Genomic DNA, 20,714 nt, shown 5'->3' with positions numbered 1-20,714 from the left:
CTTCGAGGATTTTTAAGTCGACCTTTCGGACTCTGAAATAATGGTTTTTCAATTGATTCATGTTTAGGGGTGTAAAGAGCATGTCTTGGGGAAGTTTTAAATTTTTTGGATGAAGATTGGGTCGTGTTTGGATTTCGATTCCAGTAGCTCACTGCGATTGTATTGCGTCGCGCCTGTATAGCGATGAGCATGTTATCGTGTCACGCTAGGCCTCCAAACAGTATTCCAGTTATGAAATTAATCTCCCGAGGGGAAGTTAGGTCTTTTCCTATTGCCCCAACTCTTAAAAACAAGAGATTAAACATCGGTTTAAGCATTATTTGCCCATTCTCCTTTACTTTTCTCTCCAAGAAACCCTAACCTTCTTCCAAGAACTTCAAAAATCCATTACATTCTTTTCAAGATAAGCAAGAATCTAAGTTTTCAAATCCAAGAATCTCAAGAAAAGCCTTCAAGATCATCTCCAAGGCTTCCAAAGTCAAGATTTCTATACCAAGTCAAGTCTATTAAGGTAAGTGGGGTTATGAACAAGGGTATCCTTTCACCCTTGTGCCCAAATTGCATGATTTTAAGATAGGTTTACTTATTTTGAATTAGGGTTCATACCCAAGTTTCTATACTCTTGAAGCATGTGATTATCGTGAGATTTAAAGTTTTAAATATATCAAGAAGTGCTTATATCTATGTTTTAACTTATAAGGTTTACATTATGAATGAGATTACACTATCTTGACTTGATATTGTTGAAGTATTTCAAGATTGTTATTGAGCATGAAGGGTTGTTATGAATTACCATGATTTAAAGCATGAATTTTAAGCCTTAAGTTTAAGTGTTGAGATTTCAAGAAGATCATGCTCTTAACTTTTATTTGATAAGTTTATTCCAAGAATGAGTTTGAGATTTCAAGAAGACTATGATCTTAAGCTTCTTTGATGGTTTTATACCAAGATTTAAAGAAAGATTGTTCTTTTGATCCTAAGCTAAGATATAGAATCCACACTTGTTCATTTTAATTACAGATTAAAGCAAAGAGAAGCATAACTAAATTTTCATTATAAACCTTTTATGCTAAGCTAAGGTGAATTTTTTAAAGTATGAGCATAAAGTAATAAGGGAGTAGTATTTAGCACCGAGTTGGGTATGAGTCTAAGTTTACATACCCCAAAACTATGTGCCGCCGTAGGTTTAAGCGCCCATAGTGATATTCCGATGGCAAGGGTAGAACAGCTCTCCCCAACGTGGGTAAGACGTTGGACTCCATGATAGCTCACATGGTTTATGTCAATTAGAAGAACCTCCCTAAGAAAGAATAAAATAAAACTTTTAGAACTAAGTGTTATGGCTCACAAAGTTTATCATTATGCTTTATTACTCATATGTATTATTTCGCAGCTTTGGTTTTTTTTTCAGGCCCAAGGTGATCATTTACGCTTAGTATGCATTATTTGAGAATCTAAGTGCATAATGAGTTATTGTTTTACTTATGCATTCACCCTCACATGCTCAGTACATTCCAGAAGTATCGATCCACATATAAGTCTATGTGCTACATTATTTTATTATGTAGGTTCTGGTGCTCAGTTCCAGCAGCGTGATTGATTACGAGCATCTCCACCTACATCCCGACGCTTAGTGAGTCCTCATAGTTCGAGGACCCATTTTATCAAACTTGCTATTAATGAAGTATTTTAGTTATTTGATTCTGTTTAGTTCGAGTCAGCTGGGGCTTGTTCCACTGGCTCTCTAGTTAGAAGTAGAGGCTTGTCTGACTATTTCGGTTATAGACTTAAAAGTGTTTGGTTTCAAGATTTCAAAGTTTAAGACTTTCAATTAAGACATTAATTCAGTTATTTCAAGATTTCATATGTCAAGTTTATCTTTATTATGAGTTTCAAAGTTGTTAGAAGGCTTAAAGGGTTAGCTTGGGACTACTTGTAGTCTTGGGCACTGTGTGACGTCTAGGGCGTATTTTCGGGGTGTTACACGATTGATCTTTTGTAATTTTTCATAATACGAATAAATAAATGTAAAGTTCGAGTTGCCTTCTATGCTTTAACTGGTGGATACTAGTTAAACTCCCTAACATATTTTGAATTTTTAATTACATAATTGTAATTTTAAAATATTCTGAAATATGTTTTCATTTTATTTCAAAATAATTACTTGGCCATGATAACCAAATGTGTATTCCAGAATACGTTTTCACAATTTTTGTTTTTTTTAAATACTTCTTGAGGTGTTTTCACTTTTTGGGACTCAATATTTTCTCTCACTTTATAAAAAAGTACATTCAAATTTTAAAATACTTTTGAATATATCCAAATACAATTTCAAATTTAAAAACACTAAATAAAGTGAATACGTTTTTTATTTACAAGAATCCTTAAAATTTAATGACCTCTCAAAGGTTGAACTTTTTTTTTTACGAAAAAGGGCCTAAAATATCCCCCAACTATGTAAAATTGTGCAAAAACACCCTTCGTCTACCTATTGATCCTAAAATGTCCTTTTTGTTTACCTATTGGGCCTAAAATGCCCTTTTCACCTACCTATTTGACCTAAAATGTCCTTTCCGTCCACCTATTGAGTCTATTCTGTCCTTTTATTTAGACAAATTACATGGAAAGGTCATCCTTAAAACTTAATTACATAAATAATAGTACTTTTTCAATATTAAAAAAAATATATTTTTTTTTAGATATATAGCCATTTAAAAAAATCAGAAAAGATAATTATAATTCATAATTTAATGTTATAATTAATTATCAATTCACCTCAATTTAAGAGATATATTTTCAATATTCAAATTAAAAGTGGAAAAGATAATTCATGTTTTCAAATTTTCTCTCTTATATTCAAAATTCAAATATTTATAAATAAACTAAGTATTCCATTATTTGCTCGTGTATGTTTCATTTTGTTTTTCATAAATGTTAATCGTCTAATATTATTTTATTATCGTGTATTTTTACTTCTAATGTAACGGGTTAACCATAATTTTTTATGGATAAATATTTATAGAATAAAAATCAATATGTTAAAAGTACATATATACCATGTATTTTTGTTGTATAAATATAATTTATGTCAAAGTCAGTGTATTATTATATTTTTGATATAATTTATAAAATAAATATTTATGGTATATCTCATTATGTCGGAAGTGCTTTTCTTGTTAAAAACTTATTTATTAAACATAAATATATATTTTCAGTATTCCATGGTATAAACTTTTTATATCTAATTTAAATGATATAAATATATTTATGGCATAAATATAATTTATATGGTATAAATATAATTTATATGATATAAATGTATTATGTATTTTTATAATATAAATATAATTTGTATAATATATAAATATATCATGAATTTTTATGGTATAAATATATTATATATTTTTATGGAGGTATTGTGAAAGAAGATAATAAAAATGAAAAATTTTGATCTAGTATATAAAATGTATATTTTAGATCAATAAATAGAAAAGAAGATATTTTAAGTTCATAGGTAGATATTTTAGGCTCCAGACGGCGTTTTAGGCCCGGGATTATAGTATTATTCTATTTCAAGTGTAGTAGTTTTTGTTGGATTTGAGGTGATGAGGTAAATCCTGAAAAGAGCCTAAACCATGGCAACAGCTCTGCTCTCATCTCCTCCTCTATTGCCCCCTTCATCCAATCTTTCTATCCTCTCAAAGTACTACTCTTTCTTTCCTCCTATGTTCTCCCTTTCTTTATATCCTTATCTTAACAAAAAACATTACTTTTTTTTTTTTACCTTTAGTTGGTTTTGGTTTCTTGTAGAAAGCAGAGCAAGATTCTGTGGAAGCAAAAGAAATGTGGCAAATTCATGGCATCTTCACACTTGTGCAAAGAACCCACTTCCTACTGTGGGGTTTCCAGAAGGGACTTAACCTTCATTGCTCTTTCTTCTTCACTCTCTCTTATTTTCCCATTTTCAGGTAAAAATAGACTCTGTCAAGTTTGCATTTTTATTTTTAATTGGGGTGTATCATTCCAATATATATATATATATTCTTTTGGGAGGGGGGTTTGTGTTGTGTGAAATTTTTCTTACCTTATCTCGGCTGCTGTTTCGGTTTGTAATGTTAATGATAATACAAATATCAGCATTGTCATTTGAAGTCACTTATTAACATTATTGAACTCTTTCCTTGTCCCAATAAGTTAGAAACCCTTTCGGCAGCCAGCCGCTAGATTTACAAGTTAAATGGTTGAAATGGTTATGGTCATAGTATAAAAGTGGTGTCGTGTCATCTTATAGGAATAATACTAGTAGTACACCTTGAACGGAAAAAAGTCAAGTCATAAAGTTTGTATTGATACTATAAAAATGTTATATTCAAAAAAATTGAAAAGTGTAGATTATTTAATACCCATTAAGGGTAGAATGGGAAGAATCAGTGTAAAATAGTCTTGATTTGATAAGTTGGACAAGTAAATTGAAACAAAATTTTTTAGAAAGAGGGCCAACTAATTTGAAACGGAGGGAGTAGTTGTATTACTGTCTCCGCCCCAATTTAAGTTTGTTAGTTTGACTGGGCACTACGTTTAAGAAATGAAGGTAGACTTTTGAATCTTGTGGTTTTAAATTAAAGATGTTTGTAGTCCTTTACGTCTGGTGATCTTAAATTTGTCATGTTGTTGCACCCGTGTTAAATTTCTCCAAAATGCACTACTTTTGGAGTGTCCAACACGCACCCGTCGATACTTTTTGAATAGTCCGAGCAACATAACATGTAGGATGTTGGGAACAGGAAAATTTACCAAATCTAGAAAAAGACACTCTTTTTGAGGTGGACTAAAAAGTAACGTAAGACACTTAAATTGAGACGGATTTTGAATCGTTAAAAAGTGGAATAGTATGTCAACCAATTTTCATGGTATATGAAACAATGCTAGTTTATTTTTGTTTGAATTGCCGGAGAGAGAAAAGCTTTAAAAGATAGATTAGTCCTTTGAGGACTGAGGAAAAAAGTTATATTCATAAAGGGATAGTCTTTATATGATAATGACTTAAAACACATGTATGTTTAGGATGGTTATCAGAATAATCTGGATAAAGGAGAAAACAATATAGTTTATAATTTAGAAAGTAGTCAAGTAAATCTGGATGGACTAAGCACGGAAGCCATACATGTAATTAGGACTCAGCAATTAGTTGTTTCACCCTAAATCTTGTTACTGCAGATAAAACCTATGCTTTATTTGTGCTTTTAGTCTTTATTTGATCCGCATGGAGGTGTAGGAAGTAAAATGAGGGATAAAGTGTAGCTTTGGCATTTGTATACCTTGTTAGACTACCTTAAAATGAATCAAGATGAAAGTTGGTGGGGTGTTGGAGAGGAAGGAAAGATATAATATTGCAGCTGATTCAAAACCAATGCCGGGTGTGTGGATGTTTGGACATCCAAGTCAGAAACGGTTAGTTTGGTATGCTGAAAACTGTACTAGGTCCTCTCCTAGTTGATTGAGTTTTTTTTATAAATAAAGGTAACTTATTTTTTATATATAAGTAATCATCAGCATAAAATACCGGAATCCAAAAAGATATTTACAACATCCTTGTTCTTCTTACAAGGATCCTAATATTTCTAAATTACATCATGACCATCTAATTTTCAGATTTGCGCCAAAACCCAAAAAAAAGAGCACAGTTGGATTTAATCTTCTGTAAAGAACAGCTTGTGTCTTTGATGCACCTAGAATTCCTCTCCTTCCAAATTGTCCACCAAATGCTTACGGGGACCATTTTCCATCTCTCTGTTGTCATTGTTTCATTCATTCCAGATTGCCAGAAGATCAGCATTGTTGATTGAGATTATGTATAGTTTCTTTTCTTTTTTTTTTGGTAAATAAAAGGATGATGTGTCCTTTTAACAGCAACCGTGAAGCAATATTGACACTGAAGGGTATATTGTCTTTCTTCCACTTAAAAACTAAGTGAAAGAACTTGTTGGGGGGGACTCCTTAATGCTTTCTCAGGTGGTATGGATTAAGCATATCGTTTAGCAGGATCTCGTTCTGTAAATTAAGTATGTCCCACCGTCTTAAACTTTTAAAAACAAGTTAGCCCAAGTAAACTTTTTGGACTCATCAGCCCCATGAACTCTCAAATTGGTGCAATTAGGTACTTCCTTTCATTTTCACTTAAGTTTTAATACTTGTTCATTGCAAAGCAGTAGCTACTGGTATTTCCAGAAGTATATTCAATTGTTGCGTCGTATATTGGCTTGATTGGAAGTGGAACCTTTGGATGGTTAAAAATTAACAAGGTAGTTAAATACATGTCTTTGACAACTGAATTCATCTGGGATTGAAGTGTATTATGTAGGTTAGTTCGGGGCAGCATGATTTTATGTGTAAATACAGTTGAATTTTTATTCATATACTTAGCTTAATGTAGAGATCCCTGTTTCAAGGGAAAATATTGTAATATTGTATTGCAATTTTCTGATCGCTTTTAGGTTTAGTGAAGAGACACTTGCTTGGCTATATGCAGGTCGTAGTGCTGAAGAAGAATTGAAAATGGCTTCATCTGTCGATGACATAAATGCCTATTCATACTTGTATCCTATTGAAATGCCATCTAAGAAGTTTGTATTCAAATGGTAAGCAATAGCTTTATTATTAGGTCCCTGTCTGCTTTCCATGTGTCTTTGAAATTGAAGAAAGAAAATCATTTAGCATGCATGCTGGTTTCTTATGAGTTTTATACTCAGAAATAATGGGCATGATAATTTTAGGCCAAAGATGCTTAGACCTTTGAAAATTCTAATTTATTTTTCATCAATATTTGGAATAAAAAGACTAGTTGCTGAAGTACACATTCAAATCCTTTTGTACGTTTGGACAGTCCTAGGGGACCTTCACCGATACATTCGACTGAACTCCTGCCCCTGGATTCAGTTATTAAAATCTCATAATGCAAAGTAAGAACTTCTAGTTCTTTTTTCACTTGCCAAAAGTCTCTATCCATTTTTAATGTCCAAATCCACTTCTGTTCTGTATAGTACACTTTTCCGCGGACACAGTTCTGCGGCTCACTTACAACAACAACATACCCAATGAAATCTCACAAGTAGGGATTTGCGGCTCGCTTAACAACCATTTTGTATTTGTTCGTCTTGTGGTTTTATTTTATTTTATATAAATGAGTTGTAATTTTCACCATGTGAAAGAAAACCTCTATTTTCATGCACTGCATCCTTAACTTGTAGGAACCTCACTCTTTTATCTATTTGAAGGGTGGAAACCAGAAAACCGGAGCGTTATTCATCGGCTGCGCCACTATCACGTAAGTTGGTGTAGCTTGTCTCCCATTTCAAAGAAGGTGATACATAAAATATGGTTTATTCGATATTCTGGTAGGATATTAGGGAAGTCACTGAACTAGGTAAAAGTCCTAACTGCGCGGCAAGTGTCTCTGAGCACTGCTGCCCTATCATAGGCTACTTATACATACTTTCATTTATCCCAAAAGGAAAAAAACTATACTTGAGTCACAAACTTCTAAAGTGCGGTTTTTTATTTTTCGTTTAATGATTTTTTTTTTCCATCTGTTGATATATCACACAGCTGATGCACGCCTTCGCATTGTGTCTGAACGAGTTGACATCATTGATAATCTCATCATTTCTGTTTCGGTTATTCCTCTACACCTGAATTTATTCTTGTTAACTTTGACCATATTTCTGTTCTTTCTTTGAGACTTAATGCAACATGTTTGTTCAGATAGGTCCTCCCAACTCACAGTTCTTAAAGTCAAAGGAGAAAAGTACATGGCGTGCAAAAGACGTTGCTGATTCTGTTTTGTCTGATAAATCTGCTTTGGTAATTGACTCTATGTTCCATCTCAAAGAACTGACTGTACGTCTCCAAAGGAAGAAATAAATAATTGAGTCTAGCAAGTATATGATGTGGTTTGCATATCAAACCCTGGCTGTTTGTTAGTAGATGTTTTACTAGTTCATCAGATTTTCAGCTTCTTCTTCTACTTCGCCAATACAATATGTAGCTTACATATTGCTCTGTTTGAGAATAAATGATAACAATTTTGAACTGATCACCCAGAGAAAACAAATAAGTTGTTCATGCATCAAAAAATTTCTCGTGGGAGATTCGGTTACATAAACTCTTAAGTAGATGGCACATTGGTTGGATTATTGCACATGTTCTTTCTTGGACTGCCTTCAAAAACTTCTTGAAATGCCCAGCCCATTCTTTGCCCTTTTCTTTTGCATGGATCTCAAAATAAATCCATCATGGTGTCTGTGTGAGTTAACAGTTTCATATGTTTCAACAGCGTGTAACCTCTACTCAGCGATTGGCTGAAAGTTCACTTCTTGATGCTCATGCTTCTGAAGTGAGTTTCTTCTCACTCATGTGGTAACTGTGTTATACATTTTCATGATTTATCATTTATGAGTTCTTGGACTCACTTTGTATTCAGCATGCACTAAGTCTACCTTCTTTTATTTTTTTATAACTAATTAGATTGATGGTGAACCTTATTGGTACTATGAATACGTTGTTCGGAAATCACCAACCAGAGTAGTAAGTTTCCTAAGTTAAAATCTAAATCCTGAATGATCTTCGACGACTCTCATATTTCATGTTGTGACATGCAGGCTCAAGAACCGAATCTTTTCCGCCACTATGTTGCTTCAACAGCTGAACGAGACGGTAAAATTGACTTATAATTAGTCTTCATCTTATTTACTTTCGCACGCATAATATTTTGGTGAAAATGAAAGCGCATTTTATTAGTAGGAGGTACTTTTTAGCTAAGGGGTCGTTTGGTAGAGTGTATTGGAATGTTAATGCATGCATTAGTTTGGGCCCTTCCTCGGACCCTGCACATAGCGGGAGCTTTAATGCACTGGGCTGCCCTTTTGATTTTCGGAGAAAAGTGTTGGAGATGGGCAAATGTGTCCTTTTGTTGTTTTATCCCAAGACTGTTACTAATTTCGGGATGTTATCCTACATAGAGCGTGGTAACAACAACAAAAAAAAAAAATCCCACAATTGTGGTAGTGTAATCAATCAACATAAATTAACTCCAGATTTTATCCAGGATTTTAATCTCTTATCCTTGTGTAATCAATCAACCCTTTAAGATTTTCAGTTGATAGTCAAGATGGGCTTTAAAAGGTGGTACAAAAAAGTGCTTATTTTCTGGTTTGATCTGGTTTCTTGGATATGGTTGATCATTGTTCCTCAAGCATATATCATTGGGTTAGTACGGGGGTAGTTATGACTTCATTGCGTCTTGATCTTTTCCAAAGAATAAAAGAATCTTATGTAAAAATTTATTGAGGACATGACAAATTAGGAATATGTCGTTATTTTGGATTTATAACTGTTTTCTAAATTTACTTTGTCTAATAAACATTTGATAAAGTTAATGTCTTCTTTGAATAGTTCAAAAATATAAATGTCAGTAATAAATTCAAGATATGTTGTACCTTTAACCAAAGTGATGTGTTTCAGTGGCATGGAATTCTTAGAAATGTGTACTGTTGTTTGATATACCTAGAGGAATCAATTTGCTGGTTAGCTTATTGGAGAATGCTTGTCATTTCAGGTTATTTGTATACTTTTAGTGCTTCCACTCTTGGCAAGCAATGGGAAAAAGTAAGTGGTTCTATCTTGTGATTCTCATTTAGAATTTTTTCCAAGAATTTATAATATTACATAATGGTTGTATCATTTAGTTGTACAGTATTCCAGCACAGCCCTTGCATACTTGATAGTATTATAAATAGCCGTACACGAACCCGACAGATGATATTTTTGCTCCTTTCTGTATTTCATTGAAAATGATGAAGACATTTAAGAAGTTCAGCTGGTAATCATCACGGGCACAGTGCTATCTAGAGATATTGTTTGTGATGCTCCCTTACAAGATTCGATGGAAGGCGTTTCTTTTTGTGAAGTTCTACAGCACTGAAGCCTTCTTGTCACAGGATCAATTTATCGTTCCTTTTAAACAACATTACATGGATGCTTCATTCTCCCATAAAGAAAGGCAATTCAGTGCACTAAGCTCCCAATACGTGTGGGGTTTGGGAACCACATTGAGTCTATCTGTTATACATAGGCTAACCTTGTATTTACGAAAGAGACAACTTGTGACGCCTTCGTTACATGCGAAACTCTTAACCATTGCACCGTACAGCAACCAGCCATTACTAGCGATTCCGGCTTGTTTTCTTGACTTGATAAAGAAAACAAATACACACATTGTGTCAAGTTCCACATTCGCTGAGGAAATGAATTGTGTTCTGCTTATAAAGTCTTGGATAATTCTTACTTTGTGAGTTAGATTTTGGCGTTGAGTTAGATCCAAATTTTATTTCTTAACATGGTATCAATCTCAGATCCTTCAATCCTTGTTGGTGTTTCTTAATGTTGGGCATCCACGTTATATTATCCATGCTCTAGTGTCCAGTCCTAGGCATGTAAGTGTGTGTCAAATCTCACATTGGTTGAATGTATGAGTTGTGGTCTCCTTAGATATAGTCTTGGGCAATTCTCCCCACATGAGCTAACTCTTGGGGTTGTTCCAGTTTCAAGGTCCATTTCTTAACCCACATGCAAAGAAAAGGAAACAGATTCTGATTCTGAATTAAAACTCTGTTTCTTCATTTTAGTTGCTCAATCTTGGCATGGCATTGTTTTGCTAGATGCAACAACTAAAATAGCGGGGCTAATCTCCCATCGTGGAGAACTTTTCACTTTTTCTGTTCGCCCCCTCCAATATTTATGCTATGCTGCAGATTTCATTACATAGTCCTTATTTTGCAGATGGGGCTCGCATTAGAAAAGACGGTGGCATCTTTCCGACTTCTTCCTCCCACAGAAAACTATGTTCCTCCATACAAGGATCCATGGAGGTTTTGGTGATTGCATTTCAAGGTGTGGCTAGGATTAATATTGTCTCCTGGTAGCAAAGGATTTTTCAAAAGGTGAACAGAACTCCTGCAATGTTAGCAAAACAAGTTGTACAAGATGTGCATGTGAGAGGAAAATCAAGGCCAAGACTATACAATGTGCTACGGACTCTAAACTTCTATCCTATGTAATGCAATTTGGATACTGGTGCAGGTAATTGATAGAAACTGATAGAATAGGAGGGTAAGTAGGATGCAAATGTAAACTGAGCCTGTCCAGTTTACTTTATTTTGATTTGTAACTGTTACTTGGTAATAAAATCACTTTATCTACAAAAAAAAAAAATTTGGTGTGATTACTACAAGTTCTTTATCTGCAGGCTTGAATTTTCTGCAGAATGCAGCGGCAGTTTGGATGGGAAGATTTATTTGATGAAGAGTTTGAATCACTGCTGTAATATAGAGATGATATTGGATGACTTATTTTGTATTTTTCTGATTGTTCTGTTATCATATGTTTCTCTGAATGAAAAATATATTTTGAAAAAATGATCTGCTTGTGTGTTTGAAGGTGCTTCTTCAGTCTCTGCTTTGGCCAAGCCACTTCTGCTACAGTACACTAATCTAAATTACTATATTACATATCATGAAGCACAATTAGGTGTTTTGGGGAAGTTTGGATGGGAAGACCTATTTATAAGCACTTTTTTGGTTTATTTATGCGCTAAGCGAGACAGTAAAAGTTAACCAAAATTGTCCAAAAGTCATACATAAGTTATTCACTTTCTAACTTATGACTTTGCTTGTAAGCACAGATGTTTTGTTTAAAAGTTTACTATTTTATCAGTAATATCTTTTGTGATCTTGAAATCACTTTTCGCTGCCCCTCAAATTCAATTTCAATTGTTTGTCATTCCTCTTGTAAGGATACTTTTTAAAAAATATCTCTTAAGGTCATCTTAATCATTTTAAGATATTAATGTAAAGTTGACATTCTAATTTTTGATTGCTTCAAAATATATACTAAAGTTCACATGACGATGTTCATAATCATAATGAATAGGAAAAAGAAGCATCTGCATCGGTTCCAAATGACATTTGAATTCAAACAGGGGAACTGCTCTCATTATGCCACTGTCAGTCAAAGAATGCTCTCATATGCTTATCCTGAAACCCAAAGTTCTGTCCACACCAGAAAATTGAAGGAAAAATAGCTTTGGGATCAGTAAAGAGATGCAACTGTTTAAGTCCTTCAACTCAAAATTACCAGGATGAAGAGACATATAACAGTAGTCATCTTGCATATATTTGAACCAGAAGTAATGATAACCTATAAACATGCTCATTTGTTCCTTCTTTTAGCAAAGAACAATGAAATTTACAACTAATCAAGATCATCCAGATGCAGCAATGAGGTTTCCTTTTTTAGTTCTCCTGTGGCTGACAAGTAGAGGATGGTTTTGGGGGGTTGTTCTAGACATCTAGGCTCCTATAGCAAGAAACAAATATGTACACGGTCAAAAACCTAAGCTTAATCTTGTGATGCTGTTGAATATTCGAATAGAAGACGCTTGGATGGAGTAGACTGTAAAAGCACCCGGAGCCGGCTTGTCAGCTGATATATCAAGGTCCATTGCATTGCCATCTCAGAGTCCTTCATCTGCCTTACGACAGAGGCCTGGAAAACAGAGATGAAAAGCCTTTGTTACTGACAAATAGATAGAGACATAAAACTACATTATGACTAAATAGAAGGCCACAGATAAATAGTGTGAGCTATACTGTTCTCTGTTCCTTCGTCGCTAAACTGTAAAAGAACATCATGGTATCTGTTCAAAAGTTTCATTGTGGTCACGAGTTATCTGATAACCTTTTTACAGAATGAAATCCAAAAATATATAGTAATAAACAGTGAATAATTAGTTTGTCCTGTAATAAGTTGTAACACTCCGAAAATCCAAGTCAATATTAGAACCAAGCTTCAAGTTCATGCAAAAATCAAACTATCATGTTTTGATAGTTTGATGAGTGATTTAGACATATATTAAGGCCTCTGACAACTCCTAGCTTATAGACAAATCAAAATATCCCTTACCGATTGAATACTTGTGAAGAATATTGCTATAGTCAGCTTCAAACGAGCATAACTTTTTGATTACTAAGAGTTTTTGACCTCAAGACCCACTAAAAGACGGATAATTGAATTAGCTTTCCAACGCTACCAATTTCGCCTTAATCCAATATCGGAGTAAAAGGTCATGACCAAATTACTAAAGCACTGTCAAAGCTGCCAGTGACGACTTGTCGTCGTCAGGACACTACGAGTCGTCGGGTGACTCGTCGTCACGGCAGCGGGGACCAAAATTTAGGTCCTTTGGTTACAATTTAGGCTCCTATTCGTAGCTAGACCCTACGAGTCGTAGCCTAAGCCGCTGGGACTGCTTCAGGAGTTTCCCCGACGATTTTTGAGGGATTGTTTGGTCTTTTCTCACCATTTTAACACCAAAACTACATCATTTAAGCTTTCCAAGGGTTGAATGATTAGACTAGAACACCCATAAGTCCCCCCTTCCTCAAAATTCATTTAACACTTAGAAAGTTTAGATTAGAGAGAGAAAGAGGTAATTTCCTCTCTAAGCAAGAAATAGGGTTTTTCAACTTCAGGCTTCAAATCCAAAGATTTCTTCAAGGTTTTAAACCTTAGGTATGTGAGATTTCATCAATGGGTTTCCTTTCACCCATTGAGTCCCAAAGATTACTCAATTCTCTAAGTTTAATTCACCCTCCAAGCTTAGGCATTCCATGGAAAGTATTTATTTCTTAAGTTTTCAGTTTATTTCTTTAACTAAACCATGGATATATGTTTTCCCATAAATTTGAGCAACTTTCCATACTCAGAATTATAAAGTCTCATTATATTGATAAATTCTTGATTTTTGGACTTGAATTATGAGATTTCTTATTACATTTGGATTTTAATATTGCCATGATTAATTGCATTCTTCAGAGATGGTGGGTTATGAACACCCGATGACCTAGGATTTCATGCATACACTTACGAATGCTAGATTCTCCACCTTACATGTTATTGAATACTTACAGATTATGCATTTATTGTCGATTTTCAGAATATTATTATTATTGAGCATTTTCAGTTATCAATGTCATTTAGTTGGAAGTAGTACTTAGCACCGAGTGAACACAGGGATGGAGGTTCACCTGGCAGTTAGATTGAGACCTTTAGTAGAAGTTCTCAAGTTCCAGAACTACGATGCCACCGTAGGTTCTAAAGGTCACCCGTTAGACCAGGATTAACACCTTAGTCCTTTCGGACATCAGTTTAGTCACGTTAGTCAATGTTCGTACCCTTGGCAAGGTACTGAACACCTATTCAATTAGAGTTACCGGCTGGACCCCGATTAGCTCAAATTGGGGTATGGCGATTAATGATAGTTCCCACAATTCACAGTTCATAGTTCAGATATAGATACTTGCATGACCTTATATTCAGTTGTTCAACTTATCATACAGTACACGTTATTACTTGGTCTTACATCTATTTAGCATGTCACATGCATCATTTCACCCTATATAAGTTATTTTCCCATCTCACATACTCAGTACATTCAAAGTACTGATCGCATACTTTCTTTACGCTATATTGTTATAATATAGGTTATGATGCTCAGTATCTAGATCGCGCTTAGTACGATTCCGCACTATATCAGCAACAACGTTTGGTGAGTCCTCATCATTCGAGAGCCAAATATCAGCATTTCTTTTCAATATATTTTTTTTCTAATTTCAGACAGTTGGTTATGTCGAACGGTCTTAGCTTTGATATCCAATACTGATTTCGATTTTATTATAATCAGGTCATTTTAGTTTAGTTTTCGCTCAGTATCTCATTATTGACTTCAATACTCTTAGTGTTTTGCCAAGCCATGGGTTAGCTTGGGGTCACTTGTGACTCTGAGCACCGTGTTACGACTAGGAGGCAGTCTTGGGTCGTGACAAACCTGGTATCAGGCATTAGATTTAAAGTTTCCTAGGGTGTCTGAAAGCCGCGTTAAGTAGTCTTGTTCATGGGTGTGAAGCGTGCCACACTTATGAGCGAGAGGCTATGAAACGTTTTAGGAAAAGTTTCACTTCTTTCATGTTCATATCCGCTATGGAGTGTGAACTCTATTAAAATCTTCTAATAACTCATTCTCTACATGTTTACAGAAAATGCCTCCCAAGAGAACTAACGAAAGGAGGAATGGGAATCAACAAGCACCACCACCAACTCCAGCAAATCCTCTGAACGAACAAGCTTCCTATGCTGAGTTTAGGGCTGCTTTCATAGCATTAGCCTAGTCCATGACCACACAGAATAATCAGCAGGTTGTTGCACTAACCAACCCAGCTGTGAATACGACATCAACTAGAGTTTAAGGCTTCATTTGGATGAATCCTCCGGTATTCTTTGGGTTTAAGTCTGACGAGGACCCATATGAGTTCTTGGATAGTATACAAAATGTTATTGATATCACGGGTGTCACTTCAACTGAAAATGTTGATTTGGCTGCTTATCAATTGCAAGGAGTTTCTCACACATGGTTAAAGCAATGGAATGATGATAGAGGTGCAGATGCAGGATCGGTAGAGTGGGATGAGTTTGTTGCTGCATTTCTGGACAGGTTCTTCCCACTTAAGTTAAAGGAAGCCAAGGTGCAGGAATTCATAACCTGAAGCAGGGCAACATGAGTGTGAAAGAGTATTCACCTAAGTTTACTCAGCCCGAATGAGCAAATTTGTGTCGGGTGTTTCTGAGGACGTGCTCAAAGAGTGTAGAACAACAATGTTGGTTAAAAAGATGGACATCTCCAGATTGATGGTTTATGTTCAATAGATTGAAGAGAAGAAAATCAAGGAGAAGGAAAGGGATAGTAACAGAGCCACAACTGGTAGTTTTAATTTCTCTCGGTAGAGGTCAGATGATGGTAATCGTTCTCAATTCCGCCAACAATCTTCAGCTCCAGCCCCATCTTCTGCTAGTGCTCCAGTACCCAAGTTCAGGCAGGATACTCGAGATAGAGTGCCATGCTCTAAGTCCTAGGGTAGTGTGAATAGTGTTCGTACTAACCCAATTTGCACAAAATGCAGTAGGAACCACAGGTGTGAGTGTATGACAGGTAGTGATGCTTGTTTTGGGTGTGGCAAGACAGACCACGGATTGAAGGAATGCTTCGTCAACAAAGTCAATCTAACTTTTAAAAGCTCCAGCAAGTCGACGACTCAACAGGGTGCCACATCTAGTGCAGCTGGTGGACATCGTCAGAATAGGTTCTATGCCCTTCAAACTCGACAGGATCAGGAGGGTTCTCCTAAGGTCACTGGTACGTTGCAAGTTTTTCATATTCACGTGCATGCATTGTTAGACCCCGGAGCCACACTTTCCTTTGTGACCTTTTTTATAGGAGTAGACTTTGGTGTCAGCCCTGAAATTCTCGCAAAACCCTTTTCAGTTTCTAATCCAGATGGTAATTCAGTCATAGCCAGATGGGTACACAGAAATTGCGCATTCACGGAATCCTAGAAAGTCATCTTAGTCGACCTTGTAGAGTTAAACTTGACAGATTTTGATGTTATTCTTGACATGGATTGACTCCACTCTTGCTATGCCTTAGTTAATTGTAGAAACAAAGTAGTCTACTTTCAGTTTCCAAATGATTCGGTCTTAGAGTTGAAGGGTAATACCTCAATGCCTATAGGTCGGTTTCTCTCTTTCCTTAAGGCAAGGAAAATGATTTCCAAAGGGTGCATCTATCTTGAGTCAGTTCCTGTGGTCAAAGAATTTCCAAAAGTGTCTCCTGATAATCTGCTCAGAGTTTCTCCCGAGTGGCAAATTGACTTTGGAATAGATCTCCTTCCAGATACCCGACCTATTTCAACTCCACCTTATAGAATGGCTCCAACCGAGCTCAAGGAATTAAAGGAATAATTGAAAGATCTCCTAAACAAGAGTTTTATCGAGCCTAGTATCTCACCATGGGGTGCTCCAGTTCTTTTCGTATGCAAGGAAGACGGTTCTCTTAGAATGTGCATCGATTACCGTTAGTTGAACAAGGTTACTGTCAATAATAAGTATCCAATTTCCAGGATTGGTGACTTATTCAACCAACTTCAGGGTGCCAATTGTTTTTCTAAGATAGACCTCAGATCCGACTATCATCAGCTCAGAGTCAGAGAATGCGACATTCCAAAGACAGCCTTCAGAATCCGGTATGGTCTCTTCAAATTTGTTATGTCTTTTGGCCTAACTGATACGGGAATTCCTAGCTCGAGACATTTCACACGAAGCGAAGCACGTAAGTTGCAACAACTCCAAGCCTTGTTCACATTCTTGGCCATGTGTGAGGCCCTTGTGAGCCCATCTAAGGGCCTATATTTAATAAAATGTGAAGAGGCCCACCAAGACACCCCAAACCCACCCACTTAAATGCCAAGGGTATTTTGGTCTTTATCCCTCCTTTCTAAGTGACTATATAAACCATGTAATAGGGCTAGTCTTGCTTTAGTTCATTCCTATTATTCAAGAAACAAAAGACTTGTAAATTTTTTACTTCTCTTTCTCATTTGGAGAGGCCAAAACCGAATTCTCACTAGTAGAGTGATACTAGTGTTGTATCTTGACTAGAAACTAGGTTCTTGGGGTTCTTTGAGTTCCTCTTGGTCCAAGTAAGAACGTGGTATTGATATTTATTAGTCTTAGGGTTCTTTCTCTTGTTAGGGTTCTTAGATTAATGAATATTGTGTGTCAAGTTTCTATCTCTTTCTATGTAAATCTTGTTAACATTGTATTGTTGAATATAAAAGTCTAGTGAAGCCGTGTGGGGCTCTTTCGATTCACTAGCAATATTGTCTTTGTTGTTCTTGTTGTTAAACTCACTTTTCTAGCTCAAACAAGTGTTGCAAGCCTAGTGAAGTCGTGTGTGACCATTTTCGATTCACTAGCACTTTGTTGTTCATGTTGTTGTTCTTGTGTTGGAATCTCTTGATACACACTTAGTATTGTATCATTTGGTATCAGAGCCATCTTTGGTATTGTTCTTACAATACCAATTTCTTGCTAGGAAAATTAAAAAAAAAAAAAAAGCTGAAAACTGAAAAAAAAATCCAGAAAAGTGCAAATTTGTCCATTTTGTGTTCTTGGCCGAAAATTGTGTTGCTGCTTGGCCAAGATTTGTTTGTTGTGAGTCTAGAACTTGTAGTCTTTTGTTTGTTTAGAGTGTTTCTAATGTTGGTTTCTTTCTCATCAACACTAAAAAGTGTCCAAATCTAAAATTGAACTTGAACTTGTTGAAGTTGTAGATGTGAACAAGGTGTGGCCGAGTTGGATGTTGTTGTTACCTAAACCTTGGCCGATTTGATGGTCTTGTTGTAGTGGAGTTGGAAACTGAAATTGTTGTTGTTCTTGGAGTTGTTGTGTTCTTAAGGTTCTTCACCCTTTCATCATCTTGTTAATCCTTAAAGTGCAAACTAGATCTAAAAAGGTGAAAGACAAGCTTGTAGTAGTTGTTAGTGAAAGACTTGTCCCTATCACTTCAAAGACTTTTCATCTACTTTTCCTTGATTTAAGGACCTTGTTTCAAGGAGAAAGTTCAAAGAAATCAAGTTTTGCTTTTGAAATTTGAACAATTCCAAATTGTATATTGATCAAGACTTGAAATTGGGAAATAAAATTTTGATAAAACTCAAGGCCAATAGTGGATTGTCAAGTCACTAAAGTACTGTTCACGCAATATTTTTGAGTTCAAATTTTAGATTTCTTAGTTTCATTTTATTGTTTCCTAGTTTCGTTTGTTTGCTCGACACTAATTGACAACCTAGTAATACCCTACTAGCTTGTAAGTTAGTTTGTGTACGTTCTTCGTGTTAACGTTGTTTGTTTGTGTGCTTTTGTCATTTGAATACGTTGTAACTCTTGGCTCTAGTCCGACGAGAATTCTTTGAGTTTCAAACAAGAATCCATTCCGGGCAAGAGCATACTCATACCTTACGGATTCCCGGGTGCCTAGCCAATCTACAACACTTGTGGAACTTGAGTGTGAGTAAACCAAGAGAGTGTGAGTGAGGAGAGGGATTTTAAACTAACTTGCTTGTTGCTTGTGTAGGTGATACCTTAATAATGGAGAGAACCACATCTCAAACCGTGGATTCTAATGAAATGGAGAATGTGAGGGTCACTCTTGAGGCTATGACCCGAGCTCTTGAAAGGTTGAGTACGGAAGTGGGAGCCATAAGGGGAGAAGTGACGACTATTAGTGGGAGGTTAGAACAAGTGGAGAGTCAAAGGAACTCTCGTCCTTCTACTCCTCGACATGTTTCGGCAAGTGGACATGATAGAAATTCCTCCGCCACTGTTACTCCCGAAACATGGCCACAATTGCCAAATCCTTCACTAGCTCCACTAAATGCCGCAAGCCAAACCACTTATAACCCTCTAAACCGAGACTCCAATAGACCAACCCATTCCCAAACGCCTCAAGTTCCGCAAGAGGTACTCGGACGTCAAATGCCTCCACAAAATTCGAACCCCCCTTCAAAGCTCCACTAAACCAAAGACCACCACCTCCACAAAATCCAATTCCTTCGAATCAAGTTCCAAATGTCCAAAACCGTCCCGTCCACCTTGAGGAATATGGTAGAGAGGATTATGAAGGGTATGGAGCCTTTGACGATGCCTACATGAGGGAGGAAGAGATGAGAGGGGGTCGTGTGGATCCAAGGAGATACCGAGGGTATAGAGAAAGGGGAAACTGACACCTAGAGAGAGACGTAGGCATCAATACCATCAAATTGAGCCTACTATCTTTAAGGGTGAAAGTGACCCCGAGGTGTATCTTGCTTAGGAGTCGGCGTGTGATAAAATGTTTCAAGTGAATAATATCTCAGAGAAGAACAAGAGTTGTTATGCCATAGCTCATTTTGAAGGCTATGCTAACACTTGGTGGGAATACGTCACGCGGTTCGGCAACGAGTTGTTAGAGGGACAACCACCACCATGGTTTCGGTTGATGTACCTAATGAGGCAACGGTATCTTCCCAAAAGTTATCATCATGAGTTGCTTGCTAGGTTGTACAATTTGCGACAAGGGAATCGAAGTGTTATGGCATACTATGACAAGTTTCAACAACTCATGTTGAAGCTTGATCATCGGGGAGAACAAATTGGCCATGACATTATTCGGTTCAAGTGTGGGTTGAACAAAGAGATCTCCACCCATCTGACGCTTCACAAGTTTGATACCGTTGAAGGGATTTTCCAAGCGGCTCTTGAGATTGAAAGGGAGCTTAAAGAGAGGTCGTCGTTCAAGGCAAAGGGACCATCAACCTCGGGTTGGCCGAGGAGCAAAGATATGGTTCAACCATCTTCGGGTTGGCCCAAAAACAAGGACCAACCCGCCACTACAAGGCTGCCCGAGACTAAAACAATCCACAAATTTCCTCCTCGGCAAGAAGCTCACAAGTATCCTAATCCTAAAGGGTTCCAATGTTTCAAGTGCCAAGGTTGGGGACATAAAGCCAATGAATGTCCAAACTGGCGTAATGTGATCCTAAGGGAAGGGAGATTGTATTACCTTGGTGAGGAAGTGGGTCTTGAAAAAGAAGAGAATGAGGTCAAACCTCAAGATGGAGAGGAACCCAAAAATGATCCACATGATGATGATGATTGTGAGGATGCTTATCCGCAAGAAGGGGAGTGTGTGGTTCCAAACTTTGTAGTGAGGCGTGCCATGATTAGTA

At 36.4% G+C, this 20,714-nt stretch overlaps 2 protein-coding genes across 5 annotated transcripts in view; one reads left to right on the top strand and one right to left on the bottom strand.

Annotated features, from left to right (window-relative positions):
• The first annotated feature begins 3,487 nt into the window (after positions 1 to 3,487).
• LOC107839107 (psbP domain-containing protein 5, chloroplastic) lies at positions 3,488 to 11,492 on the top strand. 4 transcript variants are annotated; one of them, XR_001665018.2, is made up of 12 exons: positions 3,518 to 3,703; positions 3,811 to 3,968; positions 6,530 to 6,638; positions 7,275 to 7,324; positions 7,606 to 7,673; positions 7,762 to 7,860; positions 8,333 to 8,392; positions 8,524 to 8,583; positions 8,658 to 8,712; positions 9,614 to 9,663; positions 10,837 to 11,136; positions 11,320 to 11,492. XR_001665018.2 is itself a non-coding variant. In XM_016682467.2 (11 exons), the coding sequence occupies exons 1-11, from the start codon at positions 3,636 to 3,638 to the stop codon at positions 10,933 to 10,935; spliced, it is 876 nt and encodes a 291-aa protein (XP_016537953.2). In that variant the 5' UTR covers positions 3,488 to 3,635; the 3' UTR covers positions 10,936 to 11,268. The 4 variants fall into 4 exon arrangements, 2 of the variants coding, with proteins under 2 accessions (XP_016537953.2, XP_016537954.1); XR_001665017.2 differs by having other exon boundaries at positions 11,303 to 11,492; XM_016682467.2 differs by lacking the exon at positions 11,320 to 11,492 and having other exon boundaries at positions 3,488 to 3,703; positions 10,837 to 11,268.
• Positions 11,493 to 12,137: 645 nt separating this feature from the next.
• The window catches only part of LOC107839106 (protein TIC236, chloroplastic), a 60,819-nt gene continuing 52,242 nt past the window's right edge, over positions 12,138 to 20,714 (bottom strand). Inside the window, exon 24 of the mRNA XM_016682466.2 lies at positions 12,138 to 12,600. Coding sequence (XP_016537952.2) covers positions 12,454 to 12,600 — 147 coding nt within the window. The 3' untranslated portion in view covers positions 12,138 to 12,453. The remainder of the gene's footprint in view (positions 12,601 to 20,714) is intronic.

This window comes from Capsicum annuum, chromosome 8 (genome assembly GCF_002878395.1).
Source record: "Capsicum annuum cultivar UCD-10X-F1 chromosome 8, UCD10Xv1.1, whole genome shotgun sequence".
NCBI classification, from domain to species: domain Eukaryota; kingdom Viridiplantae; phylum Streptophyta; class Magnoliopsida; order Solanales; family Solanaceae; genus Capsicum; species Capsicum annuum.
This window is presented reverse-complemented; position numbering and strand designations above follow the sequence as displayed.

Excerpts from the sequence above, each read along its gene's own strand:
- LOC107839107 (XM_016682467.2), top strand. The coding sequence starts at position 3,636 with ATGGCAACAGCTCTGCTCTCATCTCCTCCTCTATTGCCCCCTTCATCC. Across the intron at positions 7,325-7,605 it reads ATCGGCTGCGCCACTATCAC|CTGATGCACGCCTTCGCATT; the intron begins GTAAGTTGGTGT and ends TATATCACACAG. Across the intron at positions 8,584-8,657 it reads GGAAATCACCAACCAGAGTA|GCTCAAGAACCGAATCTTTT; the intron begins GTAAGTTTCCTA and ends TGTGACATGCAG.